At 35.2% G+C, this 12,836-nt stretch overlaps 1 protein-coding gene across 1 annotated transcript in view; it reads right to left on the bottom strand.

Moving 5' to 3' along the window:
* Positions 1 to 12,836, bottom strand: part of LOC105391749 (anillin) — a 58,594-nt gene that overhangs the window by 30,743 nt on the left and 15,015 nt on the right. The window contains 1 exon segment of the mRNA XM_048628323.1: positions 7,587 to 8,166. Coding sequence (XP_048484280.1) covers positions 7,587 to 8,166 — 580 coding nt within the window.

The raw sequence follows: 12,836 nt of genomic DNA, 5'->3' as shown, positions 1-12,836 counted from the left end.
CAAAATAACGTTATGTTATAATTTAATATATTTTGTTCTTGTTTCCTATTTACCGAAAAAAATAACTGTGATGTACCTAGTTGTGCTCGTTGCGAGTAGATTATGTTGGTTAAGTATGTCTTGTACAGTCCTTATTGCCCTATAATATATGACCATAGACCGATAATGACAGACCATTTGGCAGGTGAAACGCTAACCACACGGTGTGTGGATGCAACAATGGAATTGGACTGTTAAATAAGAAAAGCAAATGTCTTCTAGATAGCAAGTTTATTATAATTATCATCAGACCGTAACAGTCCAATACTGTACATAGGCCTCTGCCACGGACCGGCACAACCCTCTGTCCTAGGCTTTCCTCCTCCATTCAGTTACTATAATTATTAATAAAAGTCAGTACAGATATGGCATAGTTATTCCTAGTCAGTAATATTTTATTCGAGTGTGCCACAGATACCTATTGCTGTGCCCAATACTTAGATTTAACAATAACAATTCCAAATAGGTATAAGCGTAAATTAAAAAAAAACTGGGAGTTACTAAAAATTTACCTAAGTATACACTGAAAAAAATAATTTTTAGCAAAGTACCAATTTAGCTTGGTAAAAAATTATTCAGCTGCATTCAATCAAGACATATTTAAATTATGCAATTAAGCTTAGCTAATATTGTACAAGCAAGTATTGCTAAATATTCTTGGCTATTATTAACAAAGTACTCGTCTATTTCTAAATTACCAACTCGACTAAAAATTACCAAAACCATATTCGGTTGAAACTAAACAAGTTACATATTTATTACATAGTAAGTAAGTTATTTAATTTTAGTCATAATCATAGTTGGCTATAGTTTACACCGAGCTTGGTTAAAAATAGACAAGCTTACATTATTGTTTCATAATAAGTAAGTTATTTAATTTTGGATATAATCATAGTTGGCTAAAATTTTCAGTTACGAGTTTGGTTAAAAATAGACAAGCTTACATTATTATTTAATGATAAGAAGTAATTTATTTAATTTTAGACATCAACGTAGTTAAAATTAAATAACTCACTATGATGCATGTAACCGTGCCACCTATATATTGGTAAATAAGCACAGCTCATTAATTAACAATTGAGTGGGCGAATACTATTTATATCCGAGTAACTTGATAAAAAATAAACAAGGAATCGGCTACATAGCCTGAGATTTCGGCCATTTCTCCCAAATCATAGTCGCGTGACGGACGTGTCTGTTGAAGCTCCTCCCGAGGCGGAGGTCTTCACCTCTATCTCCAAGCTTTCGTTTACCAGACGGACTAATAAGAAAGATGAAGAAGACAAACTGTTAAGGCTTCACAATTACGCTTAGGCCTTGGACAGCTGTAGAACAAAGGTGTGAAGAGACCACAGAGACAAGGATAATTGCTTCAAAAGAGTTATCCACAGCTCAATACTTCAATGAATATGCTGCTCTTAAAAACCGAAAGGATATGTCCTGGTGAGTTCAGTTTATTTTTATTTTTTGTCTGCTTTAGTTTAAGTACTTTTGAATACGTCTATCTATTCTACCCCTACCCTACCCGACTCGTATAAAAATTCTAATACCTATGTTTTCTCATTCTTACCTATGTTTTTTACGGAAATTTGTTAAGCATCATAGGCAGTATCTCTAGTTTAAATGATACCTATGTGATAACCAATATACAACGGGTATAAACTAAATAATAGCTAATAATCTATATTTCAGGTTCAGAGGAGACATCAAACATAGCATGTTTGCTGTTCATACCACCGTCCACCACCCTTAAGGCTGAAGAACGCAGCAAAAAAGATTTGACGTCCTTCAAAAGCAGAGACCACGGCCAGTATTATTCTTCATGTCAGAAGTTACTCCGATATCTGTACTATGGTAACAAGTAAGCTAACAAAATTTCTATAATATGGGCTCACTGTCACCTTTTATAATTATTGTCGGTGAATCCATTGATGCATGGATGTTTAAATTGTATTCTTAAGTTACTTCTCATCAAGCAAAATATTGTCTAATATTACTTTAATGTGTAAATTACATTAGGAACGATATATTCCTGATATGACCTACGCATCAAAGATATCGATGATCATAGATATTGACAATTTTTTAACTAAAAATCATTTCCAATTACTGAAATACTTAAAATGGCCTTGGGTTAAGACACATTTTATTTTGTCTAGTAAGTGTTTTGGGTGTGATTCTTTGACGGTTTGTAATGAAGCTCAACCAGAACATTTTATAATAGAAAACGAACAATATGTAAAGAATTTATTGCACTTTAATTTTTTTTGGTGTAAAAACTGTTTAGAGTGTAGCATTTATGATCATTTTCCCGATGATGAATGTGAATTATGTTTGATTTAGATCTATTTAAAAGTTTATATGACGGTATTATTGGGTTGTATAAAAGTTAGGTCATTACATACCTATTATCTTAGCTTATTCTATATTTATTATCTTATGTTCTGGCTAATCAACTAAAAGTATAAATTTATGTAAAGTAACATTACAATAACTGTCATTTGTTTTTTTATGTAAACAATGTATTAACAAACACAGTTTCTTGATATTGTGTACTAGTTTTAAGATTAATTCTTATAAAAGAGTAGTTTGTTACCTGAAATGACTGTATGGTGTACTGAATAAAGCTAATTTCGTATGTACATAATTTTCTTTCATTTTTTTTCTTAGGCGGGTTTACTGGGAAACCATAGCTAAAATACTTTGTTGCAAGTACCATTTTAAACGACCACATATCTAACTACATATTTTCAGTATGAGCTGACCTTGTATAATGGCTTTACGTAAAGTCATAGTTCAGCTTATACTGAAAATATATAGCATAATAGATATGTGTCGTTTAAAATGGTACTTGCAACAAAGTATTTTAGCTATGGTTACCCAGTAAACCCGCCTAAGAATACAAAGTAACTTGGCTAAATATACCAATCTTAATTGACTAGAAAGAACATAGTGTATTAGATTGGAAGTACCCAGTAACTTGGCTACGTATACCAATATGAATTGAGTAGAAATAACCAAGTAGATTAGCTGTCCCTACCCAATAAATTGATTATCATTATCAAGCTTCTTGTCTAGTTTTACGAAGCGACATATTTGAGCCTACTAAATTACTTTGCTAAACACAACAAAGCCCGTTGGTTGTGGCGACAGTTGTGTTCATTTCTTCAACCAAGTTAGTTGTTGCAGTTACAGATTGAATTGATTTGTAATACTAAGAAGCTTGAGTATTTTTAACAAAGTAACTCGATTTACTATAGAAAATAGGTTTGTTAAGTTTACTAAGAGAATAGATTAGAAGAAACCAATCTTGTATACGTATTTTTGAGCAACTTACTGGGTTAACATTACCAACATACGTTAACAAAGTTGACTTGTATTATTTTAGCAACAAACTTTGCAGGCTCCCTCCGAAGCAAGTTACTCGGTTGTAAATAGCAGCGGCTTGTTTATTTATAGCTGTTAATTTTTTTCAGTGTAGCAATAAATAGGCACAAAACAGCAAAAATTAAGCTGGCCCCTGGCCAATCGAAAAATAAACAATGTCAGCTGTTGTCTATGGATATTAAATCACAGAGCACGCTCTAATAAGGCAAAGGTACAAACTCATTATGCCAACACTTTCTCCGACTTTCCTAGTAGACACACAGATAGACAAGGCAGTTGAGCATAACCGAGATTCGTTCTGCTGATTGCTTGGCGATCTATTTTCGGATGTGTAGTATGCCGTCTTTGTGTTTTAACTGATGTTGCGTAAAAGTAAGGCAAAAAGGTTGAGTTTCTCTGGTTTTGAATTGATAAACATGGTTGGTCTGTGTGCATTTTTATGAGCTTTAATTTGTTACTAAGTACATACTTTAAAAAGGATTATTAAATAAAGAAGATGTTATGCATAATATACACTACGCATAATATTATGTAGGTACTTACAAATAAGTTTTAACAAAAACTACTATTTCAATTGAAATTGTTATGATGATAAACTTACTATTTGTCTTGAATTTAACGAGATTAAATTAAAGTAACCTGTAGGTACTTATTTATAGACTGCACTATTAAGGTACCGTGTGGCAAAAAAAAAATGTTATTCTTCAAAGGTGATGAAGATGTCACCGGATTGAGTCACAAAACAGAGCTTGATATCCTTTAACGGTATAACTCATTATAACAGTGACACAGTTCTCTACCTAACTGCCTCTTTACTAAACTGTGTCATTCGGTTAGAGGATAACGACTTGACAGTTCATTAATTTTTCATTATTATGGTGGTTATTACATATTTTATTATCTCAATTATAATATTGAATAGTCGTTGTGGCGTAACGGATAAGGTCTCGACTCGTTCATAAGGCCGTGGGTTTGAATCCTGCCATGTGCCAATTAATTCTTAAGAAATAAAGAATTTAAGTACTGTTACGGAACCCACCTTAGGAATTATTTTATTTATAAATGAAGTTACTTACCAATCGTACGTAACCACGTAAAAAATGCGCAATAATTAAATTTAGTGGTAAATGGTACTAAGGTTTAATAAGTTGACCATAAGCAAACAAATAAATGCCATTGGTTATATCTTGCATGGCTTTTTGAAGTGTGCTGTATTGTCCATTCAGACTAATAGTGCCGCGCGACAGAGTAACTTAAACTCTGTAATTTACACTAACATAAAAAATAAATAGGTACTTAGTTATGTGTGTCACTATGAGCACTCAATAAAAATAACAGGTGGCGCTTATTCAGGAAACCCAAGCGATTATATTGCTATACAGTTAAAATATTTTATATTGGCTGAAGTGAAGTATAAGTATTTTTTATATATATATTTTTTCTACTTTTATGTTACTTTTGGCTGTCTCGAAGAGATTATTTTTCGCTTTTCTTATTTTTTATATATCATATTTGTTAATCAAACACGAACCTAAAGTGTTTCAGCAAACATATTGAATTTTCAAAAGAAAACACCCTCTACTTGTTGTTTTTTAAATATACAAGGTACTAAGTATAGTATTTAACAGCTTCTACAAAGAATAATAAAAAATAATGAAAGGCTTAAACGTTGCTAACGTTTTTAAAACCGTACGTCAGTTTCAAATACGTCAACTTTAACCAGAATAGGGACTTACAAGATGAATAGGCCGCCGTTTGACTCGGTTTAGTTAAGGAGTGTATGATAATTGGTATTTGTAAAGAATACAACAAATACCCTGTTATTTGCTGACCTACTTCAGTAATAGAACGTGAGAACTATATTTTTTTCTTTATTAAGAGTAAGTTTTAATAAACAAAAAAACCGAAAAAAGTGCAAATTATATTAATAAAGCATAACCAATCAGTCTCTTAACCATAAGGCAATAAAGTTAACATAATTAATTATATTTCCACCTCAACTCCATAGCATAGAGTTAACAATAAGGTGGCAATATTACAACCACTGCCTATAAAAGGGTTAAAGCTTACTGATGCAATCGCAACTTTCAGAAACAGACGTTGCACAGCACACACGGTTCTGAGAAAACATGTATAGGCATAGGTACGGTCAGCTGCATAAGTAGCTATACACTTTTGTACCTTGTCAAACTCACTAAGGGCCACTTAGAGCCTAGGAAAGTGTACAGCTACTTATGCAGCTGACTGTACATGTAAAAACAGTTTACTTTGCTTATTTAGGATTCTAGGAAAATATGGTAAGTTGAATACTCACTGAGGAAAATAAAATAATGATGTACCTATTGACGTTGTTTATTAACCAAAATTAAACCAGTTTTAAAATTAAATTGCCAATTAAATGATAATTTACCTATTGAATAAATAAATAGACGAATAAGATTATATCATATATCATAATATTTTATGTGGGAATAATTGTTACATATATGTATGTATCAAATCTTTGTTGATAGATTATTGTAAAAAAAAAGTAGAATCACACCAAATTAAATTATATTGTTGAAATCGTAAAGAGTTAAAACAAAGTTTCGGTACAGGCCGGCCAGTTACTAACAAATCCGACAAACAAAAGCAAAGCATACCACACAATGCCATAAATTTCCATTATTAATTTAGCAAACCATTTTATTTGAATGTTATTTACCTAATTATGTTCATGAACAAACAAAGGTTTGCAATTTACAGTTGGTGGTAGTCATCAAGTCGTGAAGAGAAGATTACAATCGCAAAACAACTATTTTTAAATGCCGAATACCTAACCTAACCCGATGACAGCTGACTTAAACTTATGCAATTAAATCATTCTTCTGAGCATAGCCTGTAGTATCGATAAATAATGTTACGTTTTTATTGACGGTTTCGAAACCGGCAACTCCACAATACCTTTATCGCGATCGACAACGTCATGTTATTTCATAATGAGGAAAGGTTGGAGCTGACTTCGCCTAAAGTAAATGGTCGCGGGGAATGCAGTCGTGCCATTACTTTTCTTTTTATACGGGCTCGGCGGCCGAGCGGCCAGTATTATTATTTTAAAGGAAGAAGGATCGCAAATCTTTGCACTTGTCTTGGGTGGATTTTAAAAATAGAATAAATTTACGAGGGGACTTTGAGATGCAAAAAATAAATAAATGCGACCTCAACATTTTAATATTTATACTTCAGTGGTTCGACCGAAGTATGTACAATATATAGTAGGTAAATAAAATAAGTTAGGAACCAGTCAATTTAATTAAGAATGATCTTTATCGAATCAAAAGGTTGTGAAATATTTTGAAATAAAATTATTTTGAATGGTTGTAAAAATTCCGTAGCTATAGGTGGATTAATTATCTTATGTACAGGATATACAATAAGTACCTAATATACATTGATATATCCCCTAAAAATACATATTGCTAATACCGACCACAAAAACCTAAAAGCACGAGCACAAATGCGAATGATTGGTTCTAATCAGATACGGAAGTGGCATCTACAGTTTTTTATCCACTTTTTGCTATCAGTACCCAAGGTTTAACACGGTCACTGAACTATGATTTGACAAAACTAAAGGTGTACACAGTTTTTATTTTATTTTTGAATTGCGTAGGATCAATCAATTGAATTAGATCACGTATAATGATACGCATCGACTTATTTTGCCTTACCTATTTGGCATTTATTAAAGTTTTGACCGTGAAAAGTTACTAGCATACGGAAATCATAAGTGTTCTGCTCTATAAACTTGTATATTTACTACAATGAACTAAGACTGAGTATTTTAACGTAGATTAAATTAATTATGTGTTTTTTAATCAAAGATACGTTTCATGTTCAGTCGCCAATTAACAAGCGGCATGAGAACACTATAGATATAAATAATTGTGCAATAAAGCAATCTAGCTGCATCATAAACATTTGTGTTTTTTGCGTTGCCGGCACCAATTAGCATTCTGAATAGCAGTACAGGAATCAAATATCAAAGTGCAGATCGTAATTCCAATCAGAATTAATTGGAATACAATCTGATGACGTACTAACTAATTATTTGGAGCGGTTAAAATGATTCCTACACGTCTATAGTCCGTACAACTAAAACATAAAAAAAACAAACGTACCTTTGTTGTTGTTCCCCTGCAGCGCCTTGGCCGAGGGGGCCTGTCCGAACGGTGCTTTGGGCACAATAGCGACACCCTTATTTTTTTCGAACAGAGCTTTGCGTTCCCTCAGAGACATTTCAGCTGGGTCCTTGGCTCTCGGGCTGCCAGCCTCGAACATCGCCGCTCGCGACAGCACGGAACTCCTATCAGCGTTTCCGTTTAATTTTGGCGCCATTCGCTTTACAACCGGCGAGCCCTGTTCCGGTGCTTTGCCCTCGTCCGGCTTTGTTTGTACACAATCCGTGTCGTCATTGCGGTTCTCCTCGGGCTGGAGGACATTGTTCTCCTTGTCTTTGTCAGCGTCGCTGTTCTCGTCAGCCGGGTCAGTCCGGGGCGGCGTGGGCGCCTTGTACTTCTTGATGGAGGGCTTCTTGGACACGGTCGGCGGGGCGGCGACGAGAGCGGCCATGTTGGGGGTCCGCGCCGCACTGGGGGTAGTCGCGCTCGGCTCCTGTCGGGCGCGGTCGGGTGTCGTCGTAGAGAAATCATAAACGAGCCGCGATTGGCCGGCGGAGACGCGCCGGTAGCCGTCGCCCTCCTACGATTGGACAACTCGGCGTGAGGGTGAGGGGTGAGCACGTGCGTGCATTTCGGGTATTGATAGTTTCGAGTTGCACCGGTGACCAAGTTTCGGAAGCGTTATGGTGTGAGAAGAAGTTGCATCACAATGGTTGCGCAAGGCGGTGCGCGTTAGTATTTTGTCCGCTACGTTCGTCTGTGTTCGTTGCACGGTCCCTGTGGATCAGCTGTGGCCGCGTGAGCGTCGGCCGGCGTCTCCCCGACTACTGGCGGAGAACAACACACGTGCGGGAACCGGCTCTGGCCGACGGATTCGCACCGTCAATACTCCACGCACTCGTAATTCGTGCGAGCCGCTACCGACTACATCCACTAAGTACAAACACGTTGCAAGGGCAATTACTATGGTGTTATTTGAGCGGTGTTTATCATTATAGTTTAATGCAAAATATTGCGGTAATAATAACGTACGAAGCTACGGTAATTTACGCAGTTTAAAATAAGGTTTGCTGCGTTTAGTTTCCTATACAAAATAACTGACGTGGTATTTTTTTAACAAAGAATAAAGCAAATGAAGAACGATACACAAAGGCGGCTTCCACCGTGAAACAAAGGGACACGGAGACATAAGTACAAAGGGACAAAGGGCAGAGCGAGATGGCCCGGCAGGAACAAGTTACTAAACCTTGCAAATATGCGTAACGAACAAAGTCTACGGTACACGTAACAGACGTAAGGATATACAGGGTGTTAGGCATATATACCAAAAATATTTTTTCAGTGATAGAGGAGTCATTTATTAGGAATTTATATGCATAAGAATAGATGAATGAGTAAGAATTAGATGACTTTTATGGCAAAAAAAAATCTAGTTTCTCAACTACCTTCCCTACTAGTGGAAATGGAATTGAACTAATAAATTGGTTTCTTAGGATACGTCTACGCCATACTTTTTAAAAATAATTTAACTAAATGTGCATCTGTGTAATGCAACAGTGTGCAAGTGCATACCTTATAACAAATTTGCTAACTCAAGTAAGAAATTCTCAATTAAGAAACCTACCGTTAAACCGTTAAGTATTATAAAAAGCGCACGATAATGAGCGCAATGCGCACAGTCCCTTAGAAAATGGCTGCACTACACCTATTCAAGAAGCGGAACAATTTTAATTGCACGCTAGCGTTTCAAGTGCCGAGGTACTATCGATAGTGGTATCAGTCAGCGGCTAGGAACCTTGTCACATCTAGCTTCGTTACCACACAATGAGAAACACAGCGCTGAATGAGAAAAAAAATACTTTGACAAGGCACTAGTACTATGGAATGAATCTATCTGTAGATATTTCAGAGAAATTACGTAAAACGAAGGTCGTGCCTTGAGATGAATATTCATAAACAGAAATACCTTGTTGTAAAGAAGATTAGTTCATTAGAACAATCGATCGTTACATCGTATTGTAAAGGGTTATTTTACACTGATACACAAAATAGTCAAATAGAAAATGATAATCGAAAACTCATAGTTTTCTCACAACTCGTCAAGTTATGCAGAACTTAGGCCAAAGTTTGGGAATTGGACCTTTTGTGCTGGGTGCAGAAGTGTTGATTAGATTTATGAAAGCAGACACAGCAGATGCAGCAGTTTAAGTATCATCTAGAGGTGCTTAGTGAAATAATTCGTGATATAATTTTAGCCATCCCAATCCCAAAGCGTCTAGGATTCAAAATGTCAGACGTTCCAACCTACCGAAACATTAGCAAAACAGCTTTTTAGTTTATACATTTTATTTCTACTGGTTTTAATTTAGAATCGCGATTGAGCATACCTATCGTCATGAAACCTGTTTGTTTTTAAACAGTCTAGATTTATATTAGGCACTAGAAGAAAATACCGACGCGATGTATAGAATTTCTAAAAACTTGTCTTTACACCTACCTAACGTATATTTTCTAATATAAGTACCTTCAACATATTAGAAATTGCTTTTTGGCAATAAGCCCGCCTTTGTATACGTTTGTGTTTTTTTATTTGTAACTGTTCTCTTTTATGTTTGCTTTTGTATGTGTACAATAAAGTGTATAAATAAAAATACCTTCAACATAGGTACATGTATACATATGTATGCGCCTATTCCAATGATGTGATGAATTTATGACTGATGTCATTTAGCCAGGCCCAGGCCTAATGCAAGTTGAGTTCAATACAATATTACCAGCCAATAATCGTCCACTGGTGGTCATAACTCTATCCCAAGGAGCACCAAAATATTTTGACCTCGACTTTCCCCACCTAGGCACTAGCCGTAGCCTGCTTTAAGGTCGTCAGTCCTGTGGCTCAGAGGGCGTCCCGCGCTAAGTTTGTTTGTTGATGGCATGGAATCATTTTACCGAAATTTACTAGTATCTTAGTAGCTAACTTTCCCTTATAAGCTCAGCTAATTCAATAAAAATCCATTAAACAATTTAGATCACTTAATAACTATATTTTGGGTGGTCAAAATATACCTACGAATACAACTTTATTGGCTTTAACAGGCCACACGGAAACTCGGGTCTCACTGGAGTCCTGCATATAGGTACCTAATTCCCGTGCCAGGCTTTTAAAAAATAATCTGGGATACCTTTACAATATTTATAAAGACATTTTCATCATACTTATTATGCGGGTACATAATATTATTATACTGCATGTTTGTAACGAATCGAATAAATTCAAAAACTAATTAACATTCCATTATCCCGACTCTTCCAGTGACCTATCAACTGCATCTTTAGGTGGCCTAGAAGGGATCGCTTTTAGCGATAAGCCCGTCCTTATATTGTATTTTTATCTTAAGCGTTTTATGTACAGTAATAAAGTTATAGTATACTACTATATTAGGCATATACAGGGTTATTGGTAAGTAGACCTGATCCTTTCAGGAGGTGATAGATGAAGGCATTTCCAGTCGATTGAACCCAATAATGCACTATCCGAAACTTAACCATTTCTAAGATATTTAATATTTAAGGTTTTTTTAATTTTTTGCCAAAATTTTACGCTTAAAATGGAAAATAAAAAAAAAACTAGCCACATTTCAATAATTTTTTGGTTGTTTTGCATAAGTAACCTTAATAAACTAATTAAAATAATCAAATGTGCATTATTTGTTAGTTTTCCTGTTGAATTTTGTCCGCCTGTGCTGGTTGTTTTGGCCATATCTTTGTGATACCTTAATCGATTTGATATTGAATTATCTTGTATGCTTTTTTATTTTCGGTTTTAAGCATAAAAATTTTGCAAAAAATTTAAAATAAACTTAAATATTAAATATTTTAGAAATGGTTAAGTTTCGCATAATGCATTATTGGGTTCAATCGACTGGAAATGCCTTCCTCTATCACCTCCTGAAAGGATCTGGTCTACTTACCAATAACCCTGTATATACGCCCGGCGGACCCTGGGCGGCGGCTGACGCAGCGACAAAGCCCGATACAGCTCTTATAGTATTGACACCGACACTCTTAGATGATTCAGTACGAAGATTTAAAACAAGATAAGGAACGCAACGGTGTGGCCCCGAAAATCTGTGATATCGTTTTACAAAGGTATTGTAATTCTATCTATGTAAGTACGTCGGTACATGGGCATTTTAATGTTCTAACGGTTCTGTCATTGAGTTTTGTTTATAAATAAAGTAATTTATAGTGAGTTTCACGGACAAACATCATGGCCATGCTCGGGTGTCCTATACATAAACGGAGACACTAATTATTGTATTAATATAATGATGTCAATCTGTATTTAATAGCTCTTTACAGCAGAACATAAAACACATAGACATTTGTGAGGAAACTTGAAATATTATTGTTAAATTCTTTATTGCACAATAATAAATATGTACATAGGCGAACTTAATGCTAACAGCATTTTCTTCCAGCTAACCTTGGATGTTGTGCATGGAGAAAGTGATAGGTAGGGCGATAGACTGACAGGAAAAAGGTAAATAAATAAAATGAAATAGTAAAAATAAGAACAATATATTGTGAACATTTACCCGTAGCAACGAAATACGGCACAAAAAACACGATGCACAGAGGCCAAAAGAATTTGACCGGATAAAAAGCTGGAGAGCACGCCGCCGCCGGACCGGTAACAAATCCGCAAAAACTTGGTTCAACAAACTGTTACCCGGACGAGTTGAAAGTTTACAAAGAGCTATTACAACAATTGAAACTGTAAACGTATTCCATTTTGTTGGATTGCCGCCTCGATGCGGCTGTAATGCGCATGAATGCCTACAATATAATCTGGGAAGATAGATATCTAATAAATTATTTCGATGCTCATTTACTGTAAGTGCTGCTATTAATGGCTTGAAGGCTTTTTTCATAATATGAATAGAATAATAGGCTTATGTCTACAACTTAAAAAATATGCCCATTTTGTATCCATACGTAAGACTAATATCAGGAACTTTAGGACGGTACCTACCTATTTATGGTAAGTTTCTTTTTTTTCAAATGATGATGATAAAGTAAAGGAGTTTATTATCTCGTAGGTATTATATTTAGTCAGCAAATCTATTCTCAGATATAATAATCACAAAAACTAAATGTAAGCAAACACAACAGCCCACAGCATTGCGACACAAAGGGCAGTGCAACTAGGATTATCTTTAACGGGGTTGTAAAAAGTCGATAAATCCT

Source organism: Plutella xylostella, chromosome 20 (assembly GCF_932276165.1).
Source record: "Plutella xylostella chromosome 20, ilPluXylo3.1, whole genome shotgun sequence".
Taxonomy (NCBI): domain Eukaryota; kingdom Metazoa; phylum Arthropoda; class Insecta; order Lepidoptera; family Plutellidae; genus Plutella; species Plutella xylostella.
Note: the sequence above shows the minus strand (reverse complement) of the source record. Positions and strands in the feature narration are given on the sequence as shown.